The sequence below is a fragment of the Dipodomys merriami genome, unplaced genomic scaffold, assembly GCF_024711535.1.
Source record: "Dipodomys merriami isolate MVZ:Mamm:240054 unplaced genomic scaffold, mDipMer1.0.p SCAF_174, whole genome shotgun sequence".
NCBI lineage: Eukaryota > Metazoa > Chordata > Mammalia > Rodentia > Heteromyidae > Dipodomys > Dipodomys merriami.
In genome coordinates this window covers 2,273,183-2,292,563 of record NW_027203093.1, presented here as the reverse complement: position 1 = coordinate 2,292,563, position 19,381 = coordinate 2,273,183, and the positions used below count along the sequence as shown (strand labels likewise).

Sequence of the window (19,381 nt, the reverse complement as noted above, 5' to 3'; positions counted from 1 at the left end):
CCCCTGGATCTCCACCTGCCTCTGACCCTTCGGGCAGCAGGCTGAGAGATGCAGAGAAAGGACCGTGGTACAGACACAAGCCTCACCTGTGGTCTTGAGCATGGCTAGGTATACAGACCAGTGCAGACCTCCAGATCAGCTCTCCCTTCCACTGCAATGCTCTGCCCCCTCCCAGGCGGAACGTGCGGACCTCCAGATCAGCTCTCCCTTCCACCGCGACCCTCTGCCCCCTCCCAGGCTGAATGCTTCTCAGAGCTATTTCTGAGGGTCCTATGGGTGGCTTGCAGGAATTCGCTCCTGCAAAGCTGACCTGACAAGCCTAGGTTGGGAAGAGGTAGGAATCTGCCCTGTGCAAAGGAAGACCTCACTTCTGGTCCCAAAACCTCCATGGGAGCATGGCCTTTGACTTAGACGCAGCCCTGCGACTTCCCCTGGCCTCCGGGGAAGGGGGGTGGCCCCTTTCTCTCTCTCTCTCTCTCTCTCTCTCTCTCTCTCTCACACACACACACACACACACACACACACGCACACAGAAGCCCCTCTAGCTTCTCATGTGTGGTAGCATGAGGAGCAGGGTGGAGTTGGCTTGTGCTGCGTTAGGCGTGAGGGCGGCTGGCAGGTCTTCTGAGGCAGGGAAAATGGGAGGACTCGCCCAGGCACTCTCAGGCTGCAAGGACATATGGGTGGCAAAGCTGTCTGTGAAGGTTTGTGTGGCTGCTGGGCTGGGAGGCCATAGGAGGATGGGGGCCTTGGGGCTGAGTCCTGCAGCCCTGCTTGCTGGGACTGGCAGCCCTGCATGGGGTCAAGGGACAGTGGGGCTCACCCAGGGCACACGGAGATGAGGCAGTGCCCTTCCTAGGGGTGTTATCTATCTTAGGGTGTCAGGGAGAGCTACCAAGGCATCCCCCGTGTGACCTCTGCACTACGGCTTTTAACTGAAGCAGCAACCTTGCAGCCTAGGGAAGAGAACCTGACACTTCAGAAGACTAGCACATCTCAGATATGCTGGAGATGGCAGTGAAAACCTGTGGCATTGTCACTGTGGGCTCTTCATTATTAGGGGCACCACTTACACTGTCTTGTCTCCAGAATCCTACATCACCTTGCTGTCTTGACCCAGTCTTCTATGTGTCGTCTCGGGGATGGGGGTGTCAGCTTTGGCAGATGGGGAAGCCAGGAGGACATAGGCCAGGCCAGGACTCTCCCCTCCCCCTCTTACCCCACTTCCTGTGAGCACTCCGTCCTTCAGATTGCCCAAAGTGAGACATTTACAAAATTAATAAAATAATTTTTTAAAGAGCAGAACAAGAAGTGTTTTATGGCAGTTGGAAATGACTTACAGGTCACTTTTGTGGTTTGTTTTCTTTGAATATTTTCTGTATGTGACTATCCTTTAAAAAAAAATACTCCAAACCATGTGTTGTCTGTGTCTCCTTACCAGAATACAACCTGCCTCCTGGGCTCTGCTAGCCTCCCTGCCCAGCCCACACAGGCTCCAGCCCAGGCCTTCAGCTCTGTGTAGCATCTTCTGCAGTATGTAAATGGGGCTCCTGGGGGCTGCACTGTCCTGTGGACTGTGGTGAGAAAAACAGTTCATATTTTCCCCCAACAACTCTGGGGTACTTCTTCCTGCCCTCATTCTATTTTCCTGAGCCAGTCTCTGATTCTGCACCTTGTTCCTCATCTCCCACTCCTCTTTCTTCACAGTGCCCCTCACATACTTTACCAGCTTGCTCTGTCTTGTCTTTGGAACCATGATGAGGAAGGGCTTGTCTCTGCAGACCTCCAAGTCATGTCCTAATACCTCAGATCCAACTAGAAGCCTAGTACAACACCTCACCCCCCAAAAGGTGGACTACCTGCATCCAATTTCCTCTCTCCCAGCCTCCCCTTCATAACTCTGTAAGTTTGGTCTTGCCTACCCTGCAGCCTTGGAGCCCAGGTTCAGCCAGTACCAGGCCAGCACTGCCTCTTGTCTGGCCCTGACAATCCCTAGGTTTCTCTTCCCTCCATACCACTCTCCCCAGTAGGTCGTGCTGTCAGCTAGCTGGAAGTTATACTTCGTTTTGTGTGTGTGTGTGTGTGTGTGTGTGTGTGTGTGTGTGTGTGTGTGTGTGTGTGTGTGTGTGTGTGTGTGTGTGTGTGTGTGTGTGTGTGTGTGTGTGTGTGTGTGTGTTCAGGGCTGGAGCACTGTCCCTGAGCTTTTTGCTTAGGCTAGCTCTATACCACTTGAGCCACAACTCCACTTCTAGCTTTATGGTGGCTAACTGGAGATAAGTGTCTCATGGGCTTTGCTGCGTAGGCTGGTTTCAGACTGTAATTCTCAGATGTTAGCCTCCTGAGTAACCAAGATTACAGGCTCCATTATCTATTTTGATCAAAATAGAATATAAAACCATGGGCTGGGAAGGTGGCTCAGTGGTAGAGCGCTTACCTTGCATGCATGAGGCCCTGGGTTCGATTCCTCAGCACCACACAAGTAGGAAAAGAAAAAAAAGCTGGAAGTGGTGCTGTGGCTCAAGTGGTCAAGTGCTAGCCTTGAGCTGAAGAGCTGAGGGACAGCGCCAAGACCCAGAGTTCAGGCCCCATGACCGGACTCCTCCCCCCCCCCAAAAAAAAGAATATAAAACCATGCACCAGTGGTTCACGCCTGTAATTCTAGCTACTCAGAAGGCTGAGATCTGTTCTGAAGGGTCACAACTTAAGCAGAAAAGTTCACAAGACTCCCATCTATGAAATAACTAGCAAAAAGCAAGACTAGAGATGTAGCTCAAATAGTAGAGCAACAGCCAAATGTGCAAGCTGAGCAAACACAAGGTCCTGAATTCAACCTATCTATCTCCCACTTCTGAGGCTGTTGGCTTCGCATCCCACCTCCTCTGGGGCCTTCAGAGCACAGCCAGGTGCCTGGTGCTAGGTTGCCACATAGACAGTCTTCAAGTCAATAGGAGAGGGACACTCCAGAGATTTATCATATCCTCTGAGTATGAAATTTGGGTTACAGCCAGACACTGGTGGCTCAGCTTCAGGAGGCTGAAATCTAAGGATTGCAGTTCAAAGCCAGCGTGGGCAGGAAAGTCCATGAGACTGGTGATCAAAGAAAAAGAGAAATTTGGTTTACAATGTTTGGAGTCTAAACCCTATGTCCTTCTTACCTCTCAACACAAGTAGTTTTGCAGTTTTCCTGTGTCGTTACCGTGTTTTCCAGTGATACAGCTGTTGCTCTTAGTTTTCCTGGGGCTTGAGTCTTCAAATGTGACAGGCACAGGCCACAGAGGCGTGCCAGTGGATCTAATTAACCCTAATTGCAGATGTGGTCAGTTCCCAGGGCACTGCTCAGAATTAAGCCCGCATACCTGAATGCTCAAGTTTGGTTGGGTTGGGCTTTTGTCTGTAGCACTGTGTCCTGTCCCCTAGCTTTTCTGCTCAAGCCTGGTACTCTACCACTTGAACTATCTCCACTCCCGACTTTTTGCTGGCTAATGGCAGATTAAGTTTCGTAGACTTCTCTGCGCAGGCTGGTTTCGGATTGGTCCTCAGATCTCAGCTCCCTGGGTAGCCAGGATTTCAAGTGTCAAGCACAGATCACTTTCACTTCTTCCGTAAACCTGAGGGTGGTCTGCGTTTTAAAGTTACAAGTGTAACTTGTCAGTGTAACTTGTTGCTTTAATTCCAGGGGGAAACCTTTGATGAAAAGGCAAGTGGACACAGACGCAGGGAGGGCCGGGCCGGGGCCCAGACGGGGGCTGCGAGCCGGCCGCAGCCCGGGGCCTCACCCCAAGGGGCAGCGGGAAAGGGGGACGGCCCACCCTCGCCTCCGGCTGCGTCCAGGTCGGCGCTTCAACCCCGGCAACAGAGGATCCCGGCAGGCCGGAGGCTTCCGGGCGGGGCGGAGGCTCGGCTCGCACCTTTAGCGGCCGCGGCCTCCGGACTACACTTCCCAGCATGCTTCGCTCTCCGCGCGTCCCGCGGCCAGGGGCTGGAGAACGCACGCGCAAGGAGCCTGCGTGTGGGCCCGTGTGGGCGGGGTCGCGGCGGGGCGCGGGAAGTCCGGATCCCTACGGCCGCCGCTGCGGTGCCTGGGGTGGCGGTGGCGGCGGTGCTAGAGGCGGCCGGAGATGAGCCTGGAGCGCGATCTTCGCCGTGGGTGCCCCGGGGCGCGTGCTAAGACGCCGGGCGGGCGTGGGGCCGAGGCTTAACCCTGGGTTCTTTTCTCTCCCCGTTAGAGCTGAGCAAAGCCAAAGCCAGGGCCCAGAAGAGCGGGCAGCTGCGCGAGGAGGCCGCCTGCTGCCAGCAACTGGGGGAGCTGCTGGCCGGCCATGGTGAGCGGGCCGGCCGGGGCGCGGGGAGCGGGGCACGGGGAGCGGGGCGCGGGCCGGCCATGGTGAGCGGGCCGGCCGGGGCGTGGGGAGCGGGGCACGGGGAGCGGGGCGCGGGGAGCGGGGCGCGGGGAGCGGGGCGCGGGGAGCGGGGCGCGGGCCGGCCATGGTGAGCGGGCCGGCCGGGGCGCGGGGAGCGGGGCGCGGGCCGGCCATGGGGAGCGGGCCGGCTGGGGCGGGTTGGGTGAGCTGCTGGCCGGCCATAGTGAGCGGGCCGGGCTGGGCCGGGGCCGGGAGCGGGGCGCGGGGCGGGGCAGGGTGGGCGAGCTGCTGGCCGGCCAGGGTGAGAGGGCCTGGCCGGGGAGGAGAGGGTGGGCGGAGGGGGGGTGTCAGGTGGCACCCAGCCCCTTAACCGGACGCTGCGTCCTTCCTGGCAGGCCGCTTCGCGGAAGCCCTGGAAGAGCACCAGCAGGAGCTGCAGCTTCTGGAGTGTGCCCTGGACCCCTTGGGCTGCGCCGTCGCCCATCGCAAGATCGGAGAGCGGCTGGCAGAGATGGAGAACTACTCTGCTGCCCTGCAGGTGCACAGGGGTGACCTGGGCTTTTGAAGCCTCCTTTCTGAGGGAGTCCCTGACTGCGAAGGACTCCCAGGCGAGCTGAGTGCACAGGCAGCCTCAGACTCGGGCTTTCCGGGGACGCTTGGCCTGGGCCTTGAGTGGAGGCATGAGTGGGTTTCTGGCAAAGGGACCGTGACTTGCCTGGTGCTGGTGGCCCACACCTGTAATCCTACATTACTCAGGAGGCTGAGATCTGAGATGGCAGTGTGAAGTCACTCTGGGCAGAAAAACCAATGGGATTCTTTTTTTGTGTGTGCCAATCCTAGGGCCTGAATTCAGGGCCTGGGCACTCTTTCTGAGCTTCTTTTGCTCAAGGCTAGCACTCTGCCACTTGAACCATAGTGTCCTTCTGGCTCTTTCTGTTTATATGATACTGAGGAATCAAACCCAGGCATCATGCATGCTAGGTGGACACTCTACCACTAAGCCACATCCCCAGCCCCAATGAGATTGTTATCTCTAGTTAACCACTAAAAAGCCAGAAATAGAGCTGTGACTAAACTTGTAAAGTGCTATCCTTGAGCAGAGAAGCTCAGGGACAGTGCTCAGGCCCTGAGTTCAAGCTCTAGGATGGCCACACACACACACACACACACACACAAAAGTAACTATGACTTGAGCTCTCTCATCTGTCCCCACTGTTATGGGGACAGATGGCAGAATACCCCAGTCAGCTTTCAGGGGTGGCTGCAGCACAGAACAGCTGTCACCACTGATAGCCTTTTATACAGACCAGATGGAGCGTATGTGTCCAGCATTCTGGAGCATTGGAGGAGTAAGGGGTTCTCTCTCTTTTTGGGGGGGGTACGGTCGTGGGGCCTGAACTCTGGGCCTGGGCGCTGTCCTTCAGCTCTTCAGCTCAAGGCTAACACTCTACCACTTGAGCCACAGCGCCACTTCGGGCTTTTTTTTCCTGCTTATGTGGTGCTGAGGAATCTAACCCAGGGCCTCATGCATGCAAGACAAGCGCTGTACCACTGAGCTACCTTCCTAGCCCCAGGGGTTCTCTTGTGTAAGTGTAGCTCTTCCTGGGGTCAGGACTTACAGTAGAATTGGCTCCAAGGCTTTTCCTCTTAACACTAGCACCAGCACCGTTACCTGGAGCTAGCTGGTTCCCTGTCCAACTACACTGAGCTGCAGAGGGCCTGGGCTACCATTGGCCGCACCCACTTGGACATCTATGACCACTGCCAGTCCAAGGATTCCTTGCTGCAAGCACAAGCTGCCTTTGAAAAAAGCTTGGCTATTGTGGATGAGAAGCTAGAAGGTCAGTTCCTTTACCCCAGCCTCTCCCTATGTTCTGAGTTTCGGAGCCCTCCTTTTGCAAGGTTCCTATATAATAAGCTGAGGGCCTACGTTGCTCCTCACCTTGAATCTGGCAGGCATCTGCTCTTTGTGCCTTCATGGTCTGTCTGGAACATTCCTAGCTCCTGTAATGAAGTGGGAAGAGGAGTGGGAACAGCTGGAAGTCTGAATGTCTCGTGTGGGCATCTTCTAGGAACATTGGGCCAGAGAGAGCTGAGTGAGATGAGGACCCGGCTGTATCTCAACCTGGGACTCACCTTTGAGCGTCTACAACAGATGGCCCTGTGCAATGACTACTTCAAGAAAAGCATCTTTCTTGCTGAGTGAGGCCCATCCCCACCCCAGAAGGGAAAAGGTAGCAAGAGGGCAGCTTGGCCATGAGCAAGAGGGCTTTCGCTTCTGTTTAGCAGTCTGGGAAGGAGCCTGCGTGGACCTGAAGCCACAGCAGGGGAGGGGAGGGATGGGATAGATGCAGCGCCCTGTATCTTGGCTGCATCTTGAGCCCTCTGAGCCCTCTGTCCCCTGTCCCCAGGCTGGAGGACCCCGAGGCTCTAATACCTGTTACACCGTCTCCCACAGACAGAATCATCTCTATGAGGATCTATTCCGGGCCCGGTACAACTTAGGGGCCATCCACTGGTGTGCAGGGCAGCATTCTCAGGCCATGCGCTGCCTGGAGGGGGCCCGGGAATGTGCACGTGCCATGAAGATGCGGTTTATGGAGAGCGAGTGCTGTGTGACCATCTCCCAGGTGCCATTCTTACCTGTTTGGGGTTCAGCCTTGCCTGGTGTTGGGCCCGCCTGCAGTCTCACCTCACCCTGTCCCCAGATCCTCCAAGACCTGGGGGACTTCCTGGCTGCCAAACGAGCCCTGAAGAAGGCCTACAGACTAGGTTCCCAGAAGCCTGCACAGAGAGCAGCTGTCTGCCAGAGTCTCAGATATGGTAAGGCTCCACAAAGGTCTGGGACTAAGTCCCCTGGGAGGGAAAGGGGTCTACTCTCCAGCAGAGGGTCCTCCCACTCAGGATCTGGGAGGTGGCAGCTTCAGGGGCTTCTCCCAGGAAAAGGGTATACATCCGTAGTCAGGAAGAGACCTGAACTTTTGTCCTGCACAGGGGTCAAGGATACTAGAGGGTGGGTAAGAGAATGGCCTGGGGCTGGGAAGGTGGCTCAGTGGTAGAGGGCATGCCTGAGGCCTTGGGTTCAATTCCTCAGCACCACATAAGCAGAAAAAGCCGGAAGTGACGCTGTGGCTCAAGTGGTAGAGCGCTAGCTTTGAGCTGAAGAGCTGAGGGACAGCGCCCAGGCCCAGAGTTCAGGCCCCACAAACGTCCAAAAAAAAAAAAGAATGGCTGGCCTTTGGTCACAAGGCAGCATTTATGTTACAAGCTGGGGACAGTGGTCTTTTCCCTGTCTTAATGGGGTAGGAGTACAGGTAGCACGTATGTGCTCAGCACTGACAGTCATGTTAGCAGTAGCTGACTGCAGTCAGTGCTTCCTGCAGGCCAGCATCATCCCACACTGTTGGATTTGTTCTCTTTTTTTCTATTTGGCCAGTCCTAGAGCTTGAACTCAGTGCCTGGGCACTGTCTCTGAGCTTCTTTTTTTTTTTTGGGGGGGGGGGGGTCCGGTCGTGGGGCCTGAACTCTGGGCCTGGGCACTGACCCTCAGCTCTTCAGCTCAAGACTAGCGCTCTACCACTTGAGCCACAGCGCCACTTCCGGCTTTTTTCTTTTTGCTTATGTGGTGCTGAGGAATCGAACCCAGGGCCTCATGCTTGCAAGGCAAGCACTCTACCACTGAGCCACCTTCCCAGCCCCTGTCTCTGAGCTTCTTTTGCTCAAGGCTAGCACTTGAGTCATAGTGCTATTTCTGCCTTTTTTTTTTTTTTTGTCAGTCATGGTGCTTGAACTCTGGGCCTGAGCGCTGTCCCTCAGTTCTTCAGCTCAAGACGAGCGCTCTACCACTTAATTCACAGCACCACTTTCAGTTTTCTGGTGGTTTATTGGAGATAAGAATCTCATGGACATTCCTGCCCAGCCTGGCTTTGAACCACGATCCTCAGATCTCAGCCTCCTAAGTAGCTAGGATGACAGGCGTGAGCTACCAGTGCCCAGCTCTGGATTTTTTTTTTTTAAGTTCTGAGGCTTGAACTCTAGGCCTGGGCACTGTTCCTGAGTTCCTTTTGTTCAAGGCTAGCATTCGACCACTTGAGTCACAGTGCCACTTGCATCTTTTTTTTTTTTTTTTTTTTTGTCAGTCATAGGACCTGAACTCTGGGCCTGGGCACTGTCGCTCAGCTCTTCAGCTCAAGGCTAGTGCTCTACCACTTGAGCCACAGCGCCACTTCCGGATTTTTCTGCTTATGTGGTGCTGAGGAATGGAACCCAGGGCCTCATGCATGTGAGGCAAGCACTCTACACTGAGCCACCTTCCCAGCCCTGCATCTTTTTTTTTTTTTTTTTTTTTTTTGGTCAGTCATGGGGCTTGAACTCTGGGCCTGGCGCTGTCCCTGAGCTCTTCAGCTCAAAGTGAGCATTCTACCCCTTGAGCCACAGTTGACACTTCTGGTTTTCTGGTGGTTAATTGGAGATAGGAGTGTCACCAAGTTTCCTGCCCAGTCTGGCTTTGAACCATGATCCTCAGATCTCAGCCTCCTTAGTAGCTAGGATTACAGGCGTGAGCCACCAGCACCCGGCCCTGCATCTTTTTTTTTTTTTTTTTTTAATTGGAGATAAGAGTCTCAAAGACTTTCCTGCCTGGGCTGGCTTCAGACTGTGATACTTAGATCTCAGCCTCCTGAGTAGCTAGGATTATAGGCGGGAGCCATCGGCCCCTTGCCTTAGTCTAACTCTTGAGATCCTACATAGTAGATTCTCCTATGGCTCTCCTCTGCTGTAAGGCCCTCCTCCCTAAGGGAACCAGTGTGACAGAAGATGGTCTGCGACCAGGGTCCTGGTTGGGTTGCCCTCTCAAATCAAACTTTTTCTGGCAGTGCTGGCAGTGATCCAGCTGCAGCAGAGGCTGGAGGAGGCGGAGGGCAGTGACCCTCAGGATGCCTTGGCCATCTGTGAGCAGCTGGGGGACTTGTTCTCCAAGGCAGGCAACTTTCCCAAGGCAGCTGAGGCTTACCAGAAGCAGGTGGGTGACTCCCCTGAGAGGGTGGAAGGGTGGGAGGCACAGAGCAGCCTGGCCCTCACCGTACCGGCTCCCCAGCTCCATGTTGCTGAGCGGCTGAACAGACCAGACCTGGAGCTGGCCATCATCCACGTGTCCCTGGCCACCACACTTGGAGACATGAAGGACCACCGCCAGGCTGTGTACCACTATGAAGAAGAGCTGAGGCTGCGCAAGGGCAATGCCCTGGAGGTGATGTGCCCTCCCCCCCTCCCCTGTGTGAGTCAGGTGTCTCCCCGTGGCTCTGCCTGGGCCTGGGGTCCACCATTCCCCAGTGGCGAGTATGGATGGCTGTCCCCACTAGACAGGCACCTCGTCCCAAGGACTGTCCACCTCCATCTGTATGGAGACACAGCACAAAGCCAATTCAGAGCTTCCTGTGTGGGTAGCTGAGAGAAGCCAGCCCCGACCACCAACCTCGACCTGCTCTGCTTCAGGAAGCCAAGACCTGGTTCAACATTGCAGTGTCTCGTGAGGAAGCCGGTGATGCGTATGAACTGTTGGCACCATGCTTCCAGAAGGCTGTGAGCTGTGCAGAGCAGGCCCAGCAGCCCTGGTTACAGGTATGCCCCACCTACACAGGATTCCTAGCAAGCCAGCTTCCTTGCCGCCTGTCTCTCTTTGTGCTATCCCCCCCCACCCCGTGTCCCTCTGCCCCCTCCCTCTGCTTGTCCTAGCCCGCACCCTGAGCTGGACACCCCCTGTCCTCCTCAGCGGCAGGTCTTGCAACACCTTCATGCCGTGCAGCTGAGGTTACAGCCTCAAGAGGCTTCTGGGACTGAAACCAAACTGCAGGAACTTAGTGTGGCTGAGGGGGAGGAAGAGGAGGAGGAGGAGGAGGCCGAGGCTGGTGAGGCCCTGGATACCAGTGAGCTGGAACTCTCGGAGAGTGGTAAGGTCTAAATCTTGCCCTGGGTACAGTGCTGGTGGCACCTAACCTATCACCCTAGTCCTTCTGGGAGCTAGTAGGTTAGACTGATGGGAGCCAGATCTGTGTCCTCAAGGAGCCTGTTCAGGATTCACAATGGGGATGCAGCCACTGTCAGTCAGTGAAGAAGCTGTTGCTTCTGTGGAAGCGATAGAGGAGGCTGACAACCTGCAGGAAGCCTGGAGCAGATTAGTCAGAGGCTCTCTGAGAAGCCAGTGGTCAGTGGCTGAGTGGGCATCTGCCAGAGAAGGCTACACAGGATTAGCAACTTGGGACCTGGTCCCTTTAGAGACACATGTTCCGTGTCCAAGATAGATTAGATGTGTCAAAAACAGCTTTGCTTCCCCATGCCAAAGCTGACCATGTTCTTGGAACTCTGGAGGCCAAAGTCAGCCTGTGGCTCTGGAGGCCACAGTGGTCAGCCACAGTGGAGGCAAGGGGTCTGCTGGAACAAGGTGCTGGCTGACTGAAGCAGTCTTGGCCATGAGGTCAAGGTAGAAGGAATGGGCCTGAGAGCAGGGTTGTTAGGAGGCTATGGAGCTGTGGTCTAGTTTCTGGCTGACTGTTAGGCACCCAGGAATCATCCATAAGGCTGGGGGCATGTGGTTGTGGTTCCTGGAATAGCCTTAATTTCAGTTGTGACTTCAAGATGGACAGTCAGATGCCATCCTTAGATGAGGGGACAGGTTTGCTGCTGCTGGTGTGCAGTGGCTAAGGGAGAGAGGACCGTGAACTTCAGGGAATGTCAGGTGGCCACAGCAACAGACTGTGAAGAAGAAGGGCATAGAGAAGGCCAGAGGTTGGGCTGGAAATGTGGCTTACTGGTAGAGTGCTTGCCTCACACAGCATGAGGCCCTGGGTTCGATTCCTCATCACCACATAAGCAGAAAAAGCCAGAAGTGGTGCTATGGCTCAAGTGGTAGAGTGCTAGCCTTGATCTGAAGAGCTGAGGGACAGCGCCCAGGCCCAGAGTTCAAGCCTCGCGACTGGCAAAAAAAAAAAAAAAAAAAGTTAAAAAATTTTAAAAATGAAAAGGCCAGAGGCAGCCAGGAGAAAGCAAAGGAAGTCTAATGAGAATCATCAGAGCAGCCAGGCGCTGGTGGCTCGAGCCTATCGTCCTAGCTACTCAGGAGTCTGAGATCTGAGGATCATGGTTCAAAACTAGCTTGGGCAGGAAAGTCTGTGAGACTCTTCTCTTCAATTAAGTACCCAAAAATCCAGAAGCAGAGTTGTGGCTTGAGTGGTAAGGAACTAGCCTTGAGGAAAAAAAAGCTCAAGGACAGTGCCCAGGCCTTCAGTTAAAAGCCCCAGGACCAACAAGGAAGGAAGGAAGGAAGGAAGATAGACATGATCAGAGCTAGGGAGGGACTGGAAAGCCTGGAGCAGACAGGGCTGGTGGGCCTACTGGGTGACGTCGCCTGTCAAGGATGCTTATAAGCCAGGAGAGAGGGCAGCTAACGTCTGTGATGAAGACTGGTTTGGGTACATGGACACTCGCGCAGTTCCTCTCGGGGTGGGACAAAGGTGAGAAGTATGCTTCCTTCAGGAGACAGTGCATGGAAGTAGACTGCTGGCAGGGCTGCTGTTGGCCCAGCGGTTGGCTTTGGCACCACCCTGAGAAGCCTCCAGAGCCCACCTTCCCACTCATGGCTGCTGTGCTTTTCTGGTGGCCAGAAGACTCTGGGTGGAGCAGGGTTTCTGCTGCTTATCTAGAAGACTCAGGGTTGGTGGACCTGGGTGTGTTCCAGAGGACGACACCACCCGTCTCTCCCGGCCACTGGAAGATGAGGAGCTTCGGGGCTGCCTGGGCCGGCGGCAGGTGAACAAGGTGAGGGTGACCTACCCCTCCCACCCTGGGCCCAGCAGTACTCCCCCCCTTATACCTATGCCCTGAGCTGGGGCGGTTGTACCCACAGTGGAACCAGCGCAATGACCTGGGAGAGACCCTGCTGCACCGAGCCTGTATCGAAGGCCATCTGCGCCGCGTCCAGGACCTTGTGAGGAGGGTAAGCCACTGTATCTGGACAGACCACGTGGCCCTGCCTTCCCCGAGATGGACGATGACCCCAGCCAGTTGTCTTTTATTTTAGCCGTGGGGCTTGAACTCAGGGCCTGGGCACTGTCCCTGAGCTCTCTCAGTTGCGGCTAGCACTCTACCACTTTAACTCTGGGCCTGGGCACTGTCCCTCAGCTCTTCAGCTTAAGGTGAGCACTCTACCACTTGAACCACAGCACCACTTCGGGCTTTTTCTGCTTATGTGGTGCTGAGGAATCGAACCCAGGGCCTCATGCATGCAAGGCAATCACTCTACCACTGAGCCACCTTCCCAGCCCAGCATTCTACCACTTAGAGCCACAGTGTCACTTCCAGTTTCTGATGGTTAACTGGAGATAAAAGTTTCACAGACTTTCCTGCTGGGCTGGCTCAAACTGTGATCCTCAGATCGCGTGAGCCACCAGCACTGGCACCGCTGGTCTTTAAAAGGGGAGCTGAGGTGCTGCTCACATGCAGCCCTCTGCGCTGTGGCTAGCTGGGCTGAGTTGGCTAGGATGGTGATGGCCGGCACACACTCCTTCCTGCCTCTGGGCCTGCATTCAGACACAGCACCATGGGGTTGCTAGAAACATGGTGCTGTTTGGCCAGCCTGGGGTGGGGTTGAGATAAGTCAGTTGGGCGCCTGTGGCTCATGCCTGTCATCCTACCTACTCAGGAGGCTGAGATCTGAGGATCGGTTCAAAGCCAGCCTGGGCAGGAAAGGCCATGAGACTCTTATCTCCAATAAACCACTAGAAAACCAGAGGTAGTGCTATGGCTCAAGTGGTAGAGTGCTCGCCTTGAGCTGAAGAGCTGAGGAACAGCGTCCAGGCCCAGAGTTCAAGCCCCACTACTGACAAAAAAAAAAAAAAAAAAAAAAGGATTAAAGTCAGAGGAGAGGGCCAGACCAGGCCAAGGAGAAGGATAGTAGCTGGACGTGGGCTGCAGTCCACTGTGGGGCCTGCTCTAGTGCCCGGGCCTGAGTCCCTGTCCTTCCTGAAGGGGCACCCCCTGAATCCTCGGGACTACTGCGGATGGACACCTTTGCACGAAGCCTGCAACTACGGGCATCTGGGTGAGCTGGGCCGGTCCAGACCGGGCATGCATGCTGGACGTGTGGTCTGAAGGGACCATCATGGCTCATTTCCACGGGCCCACAGAGATCGTCCGCTTCCTTCTGGACCATGGGGCTGCAGTGAATGATCCGGGTGGCCAGGGGTGTGACGGGATCACCCCATTGCACGATGCTCTGAACTGTGGCCACTTTGAGGTAGCTGAGCTGCTCATTCAGCGAGGGGCATCCGTTACCCTACGAACCAAGAAGGTGAGCTCGGGAAGGCCAGGGTGGGTGGGTGTGGGAAGAGTTGCTTCTGCCTTGCTCAGCTGGGTGCCATACAGGGCCACAGCCCACTGGAGACATTGCAGCACTGGGTGAAGCTGTACCAGAGGGACTTAGACCTTGAGACGCGACAGAAGGCAGCAGCCATGCAGAGGACGCTGCAGGCGGCCTCTGGCCCAGGTAAGCAGGCCTCCTTGGTCCCTGAGGATGTCCTTCCAAGTCCCTCCCTGAGCTGACTGAGGAGACTTGAGTATCGGAACCCAGAAGGAGGGGAGGGGAGGGGTGCTGGCTCTGTGTCATGCCGATTCTCTTTTCCACAGCCCCAGACGGCTCCTCTGACCTCCCAGCTGTTCCAAATGACCATCTGTTTGACCCTGAGATCTCTCCTCCTTCTAGCCCTTGCCTAGACTCCCCTTTGTGTATCCCTAGACCAGCAGAGGCCCCCCTGGTCCCTTCTAGGGTCTCCCCAGAACAGGTCACTCCAGCTGTGGCCAGGCCTCGAAAAGGCAGGCACAGGCCAGCCAGCAGCAGCAGCAGCAGCAGCTCTGAGGATGAGGACTGCGTGGGCACCCTCAGGCCATCTCAGAAGAAGCACAGAGGCTCGGGCCTGACGCTGGGTGGGGTCCGGAAGCCTGGCCCTACCAACAGCAAGGAGGCCGCTGCAGTCCATGCTGTCTGGGCTTCCTACAAGGCAGCCATCCGAGGTGAGGGCAGCGCGCAGAGCCGATGCCTGAGCTCCTGCCCTCCTCGGGATTCAGGGGAAGCCCCCTCCTCCCCAGCAGCACTGATTCCTGAGGAAGAGTACCTGTCAGAGGACTGGCTAGAGCTGGACACACCCCTCACCCGCAGCCGGCTGCCCCGCCTTCCCCAGCCCCAGGGAAGCTGGGATAATCGCAGAGCCAGTGCCTCAGGGTCAGCTGAGGAGGAGCGGCCTGTCAGGCCCCAAGCCCGGAGCAAGCAGAGCCACCTGGCCTGTGTGCCGAACAAAGCTGGAACTGGCAGCTTGGCTACAGAGCCCCAGAGAATCCCCAGTGCGCCCAGGGTCTTGGGGCCCAGTGGAGAAAACCTCGCCGCAGGGCAGTCTTCAGTGAGTGCAGGAGCAGGGGACAGCTGGCGCCGGCTTGGGGGCGGTCCGGTGGAAGCCCGTCTTCTGATTGCCCTCTCCTTACTCGCCAGGTTCTGATCCAGCCACCTTCCATCCGAGTGCGAGTTAGAATTCAGGATCACCTCTTCCTCATCCCTGTCCCACACAGGTGAGGTGTCGCCCGCCCTTTTCCAGCCCCACCCCCACCATGCAGCTCTGGGTCAGGGCCGTTAGCCACAGCCAGGGCCATGGCACCCTCACCTGCGTGTCAGGCGAGGTTCCCTTTAACTCGCTGCCCAACTTCACCTCGCATCCCAGAGTGCTTCCTACAAAGTCCCGGCAGCATCCTCGGACAGTGGTCTGCTGGGCTTCAGGGACAGCAGAGCACCCGCTGAGGGATCCACAGGCCCTAAGCTGGACCCCAGAGATAAGTGTGCCATTCCCACAGCAGTGATGTCCACTCCGTTGCCTGGCTGGCTGACCAGGCTGCCCAACGCTACTACCAGACTTGTGGGCTATTGCCAAGGCTCACCCTGAGGAAGGAGGGAGCCTTGCTGGCCTCACAAGACCCCATTCCTGATGTACTGCAGAGTGATGATGAGGTGAGAAGCCGGGTCGGGGCGCGGGCCACCTTGTCGCTGGGATCCCCCAGGGCTGCTCAGCAATGGCACTCCCTAGGTATTGGCCGAAGTGACCTCGTGGGACCTCCCCCCGCTGACTGACCGTTACCGCAGAGCCTGCCAGAGCCTCGGGCAAGGTGAGGGGCCCTGGCTTTGGGCCGAGGCCGGGGTTACACTCGCTCCCCCAGGCCTACAGCCATCCCCAGGTCTGCAGGACATCCCTCCTCCGAGCCTCAGGACTGTTGTACTCCATGTTGGTGGTAGGTAGGGGCAGACAGCTCACTCTGGGTTCTCAGGAGCAGGATCCAGTGAAGCAATGCAAGCCCCAGAGGTCAAGCCATGAGTCTGGCATGAGCTGCTTGCCTGGGGTACTGGGAGAGGTGCGCATGGCCTCCGAGACCTACTTCATGTACCAGGATTATGAGACGAGCTCATCACCTCATTGCGGGCTGATGTTTGCCTGAAGGGTTCCACGGCAGAAGGTGTAGGCTCTGACCTTAGTGACCCTGCTCTCTCTCCCCAGGAGAGCACCAGTGGGTGCTGCAAGCCATGGAGTGCCAGGGCTCAAGCCCTTCATTTAGCGCTTGCTCCCTGGCCCTGCGCCAGGCCCAGCTCACACCCCTGCTGCGAGCCCTCAAGCTGCACACTGTGCTCCGGGAGCTGCACCTGGCAGGGAACCGGCTGGGTGACGGATGTGTTCCTGAGCTTCTGGCTGCCCTGGGCACCATGCCCAGCCTGGCCATCCTTGACCTTTCCTCTAATCACCTGGGCCAGGAAGGTCTACACCAGCTTGCTGGGGGGGCCCTGGGCCAGGCTGCCTTGAAGGTAGAGACCCAGGGTATAGCAGATCAACAGTAAGACATTAGTGTTGCTATCACGCTGGGCCTGTGGTGTGGCTGGGACAATTTGGCCAGTACCCAACTCTAGAGTGGAACACCAGGTCCCCAGGGTGGAGGCCCAGGCCCATGGTCATGAGAACTGAATGACTGCCCCTTCCACAGAACTTGGAAGAGCTGGACTTAAGCATGAACCCACTGGGGGATAGCTGTGGCCAGGCTCTGGCCTCTCTCCTGCGGGCCTGCCCCTTGCTCAGCACCCTGCGTTTACAGGCCTGTGGCTTCAGCTCCAGCTTCTTCCTGAACCACCAGGCAGCCTTGAGTAGTGCCTTCCAAGGTGAGTGAATAAGGCCGATCTATGCCTGAATTTGGGAAATCTGATGTTTGCCCTGCCTGGGCTGGGTGCTCCCCTGGGACTCACACGAGGGGTAGGGTCCCAGACTGTCTGCCTCTCAAGTCTCCCTGTGCCTGTGGTGCACCTTCTGTTTGCTTGAAGCAGTTCCTCTGTGAGGACGTCTGGGTGCGGGGCATTCAGTGTTAGAGACAAGGAGTGTGGGCCACCCAGGGCAGCCCAGCAGAGGTGCTTCCCCGGCCACCCACCCACATTCTGACTGAAAGCCACCTCTCCTTTCAGCAGCTAGGAACACAGAATTGGGAAAGTCATTACCTCTGTACCTCAGTTTACCAACAAAAAAGGGGGTCATGAAGATTCTGGCAAGGACCTGGGTAGAGGGCAGGGACCACTTGGGGGCCTACAGGTTCTGATGCCCTGCAGATGCTGAGCACCTGAAGACTCTGTCCCTGTCATACAATGCTCTGGGTCCCCCTGCCTTGGCCAGAGTCTTACAGAGCCTGCGTGTCCGCACTCTCCTGCACCTAGAGCTTGGCTCCGTTGCGGCCAGCAAGAGCAACTTGGGCCTCATGGACTCTGTTGTCAGCTACCTGACGAAGGTACACAGTGGAGAAGGGACTGCCAAGCTAGGACAGTCCTCAGAGGCCCCAGACAAGAGTCACAGCTGAGGCACTGGGGCTGGGGAGGTCTGGCAGGAGAGGGCTTTAGGAACAGTGGGGGGGGGGGGCCTGTGCAGCTGTGCAGATACCTGCTTCAGGATACCTGGGACCCAGTATGTCCTCACCACCATAGGTAGGTCCCAAGGGGCAAACTGTCCTGTCTCCCATGCTGTCTCCTGGGTACTTTCCCAGAGGAGGCTAAATCAATAAGATCTTGACAAACTATTTGTTCCAGATCTCCAAACAGGGCTTTATGGGTGTGGTTCCTCTATTGGGAGGAAGGAGGAAAGGTACGTGCTGGGTGTGACCTGGGGCCTATGCTTGTATTCAGGAAGGCTGTGCTCTGACCCACCTGACCCTGTCTGCAAACTACTTAGGTGACAAGGCTGTGAGAGAGCTGAGCAGGTAATGAGCAGCCCTCTGCTGCCACCCCGGGAGAGCCTCATCTGAAGGCCTGTGATTCCAGGAAGCTGGAGCAGATTATATTGGCTTTTCCAGCATCTACTCTCTTCAGGGCTGGCCCTAGCAGACGTTTGCCTTCTGCCCATTTTTTATCATACTTTTGTGGCTGTTGGGAAATTTTGCCTCTCGAGGACCCTTCTTTTCCTTGTGTGTGGCATTCCATGCAAGGATTCTTAGTCCCTTAGAGCTTCACTTAGCTCCTGGGAGAATCAGCAGTGCCATTGTTATCCTGACCCCAGCTTCCCGGGGGGTGGCCTTCCCTGGTGATGGAGGGCTGCCCCCCTGGGAACCCATGCTGCACTTTGTTTCAGGTGTCTCCCTCTCTGCCCCACACTCATCTCCCTGGACCTCTCTGCCAATCGTGAAATCAGCAGTGTGGGCCTAGGTGAGCTTCTGTCTGCCCTTCAAGAGCGGCCCCAAGGCCTCAGCTTCCTTGGCCTGTCAGGTGAGGACGATGTGGCAGCCATTCCTGCCAGATGCCCCCACCAAGCCACACAGCGTCCTTCTCAGTGACCCAGGGATCTCCTAGAGGGCTGTCCCATGAGGGGCATAACCCCGAAGAGGGCGGGAGGCAGGGGAAGCCTGGGGGTGTCCGCCTTGCACTGGCCATGTGAGCCTGGCTCACCAAGAAATGGAGCCCCTGCCCCAGGAGCTGCTCAGGCTGCAGGCGCCTCGGTGTAGCCTGTTGCAGCCACGGCAGGGCTGTCTGGAGGACTAGCTGCAGGAGGGGCGCCCGCTCCGGGGCGGCCCCGCGGAAGCCCCTTCCTCCCCTTCCCCCGCAGGCTGCTCCGTCGGGGGCCCGCTGGGCGCGGGGCTCTGGGACGCCGCCGTCGCGCGCCTGCGCGAGCTGCAGCTGTGCAGCAGGGCCGTGTGCAGCGAGGACCGCGCCGCCCTGCGCCTGCGCCTGCCGCCCGGCGCCGCCGCGCTGGGCCGCGGCCCGCTGCTCTTCTTCCGGGGCCTCTGACCCCGGGGCGCCCTCCCGCCCCGACCCCTTAATAAACCGGCCGCCGCCGCCTGAACCATAGCGCCGCCTCCGGTGTGTGAGTGTTTTATTGGAGATGGGCCGGCTTTGAACCGCGATCCTCCGCGTGCTAGGACTCCACGCCGAGCGGCGGGGCAGCGGGCCGAGCGCCGACGGCGCAGGCGCACGGCGCGGGGGCGGGGCCGTCCCGGCGTAGGCGGGAGGGTCGAACGCCGATCTCTGCGCCCGCCCCTTTCCCAGCGGGCTCAGGCGGAAGGAAGATCGCCGAGCTGCCGATCGGAGCGCTCTACTCCGGCGCCATCTCCGGAGCAGCCCGGGAAGCCCAGGTACGGCGGGGCGGGGCCGGGCGCGCTGCGGGGGTCTGTGGGTCCGAGGCGGCCCCGGGCGGGGCGGTTTCACGGCCTGCGGGCCCGGGCTCAGCTCCCGCCCCCCACGCCCGCACCTCCCTCCGGGAGCCCGCTGCCGCGCTGCCCCGGTTGGCTTCCGCCCGGGCTCGCCCGTCCCCAGCTCGGCCCGCCGCACCGCGGCACCCGCACGGTCCCCGCAGCCCCGGGCCTCCGCGAGCCCGCCCGGAGTCCGGAGCCCGCGCCCGCTCTGCCCCACAGGTCCTCGTGCAGTGGCCTCGAGAGCCTGGAAGATGTTTCACGGGATCCCAGCCACGCCGGGA

At 57.6% G+C, this 19,381-nt stretch overlaps 1 protein-coding gene across 5 annotated transcripts; it reads left to right on the top strand.

The window, feature by feature from the left end:
- Positions 1 to 4,048: 4,048 nt before the first annotated feature.
- Positions 4,049 to 19,332, top strand: LOC138829625 (tonsoku-like protein). 5 transcript variants are annotated; one of them, XM_070026058.1, is made up of 28 exons: positions 4,049 to 4,143; positions 4,227 to 4,322; positions 4,757 to 4,899; positions 6,019 to 6,202; positions 6,434 to 6,563; positions 6,820 to 6,991; positions 7,070 to 7,184; positions 9,236 to 9,381; positions 9,457 to 9,609; positions 9,855 to 9,980; positions 10,132 to 10,309; positions 12,094 to 12,173; positions 12,262 to 12,351; positions 13,383 to 13,455; positions 13,541 to 13,704; positions 13,779 to 13,899; positions 14,040 to 14,806; positions 14,896 to 14,972; positions 15,252 to 15,405; positions 15,482 to 15,560; positions 15,947 to 16,248; positions 16,425 to 16,596; positions 17,035 to 17,210; positions 17,602 to 17,675; positions 18,044 to 18,177; positions 18,515 to 18,768; positions 18,955 to 19,040; positions 19,320 to 19,332. In XM_070026058.1, exons 1-26 carry the CDS (start codon positions 4,119 to 4,121, stop codon positions 18,694 to 18,696), a joined length of 4,113 nt encoding a protein of 1,370 aa, XP_069882159.1. In that variant the 5' UTR covers positions 4,049 to 4,118; the 3' UTR covers positions 18,697 to 18,768; positions 18,955 to 19,040; positions 19,320 to 19,332. The 5 variants fall into 5 exon arrangements, with proteins under 5 accessions (XP_069882159.1, XP_069882158.1, XP_069882160.1 ...); XM_070026057.1 differs by having other exon boundaries at positions 18,515 to 18,772; XM_070026059.1 differs by having other exon boundaries at positions 15,255 to 15,405; positions 18,515 to 19,040.
- Positions 19,333 to 19,381: the final 49 nt, after the last annotated feature.

Excerpts from the sequence above, each read along its gene's own strand:
- LOC138829625 (XM_070026058.1), top strand. The coding sequence starts at position 4,119 with ATGAGCCTGGAGCGCGATCTTCGCC. Across the intron at positions 4,900-6,018 it reads ACTACTCTGCTGCCCTGCAG|CACCAGCACCGTTACCTGGA; the intron begins GTGCACAGGGGT and ends TCTTAACACTAG. Across the intron at positions 9,981-10,131 it reads CCCAGCAGCCCTGGTTACAG|CGGCAGGTCTTGCAACACCT; the intron begins GTATGCCCCACC and ends TGTCCTCCTCAG.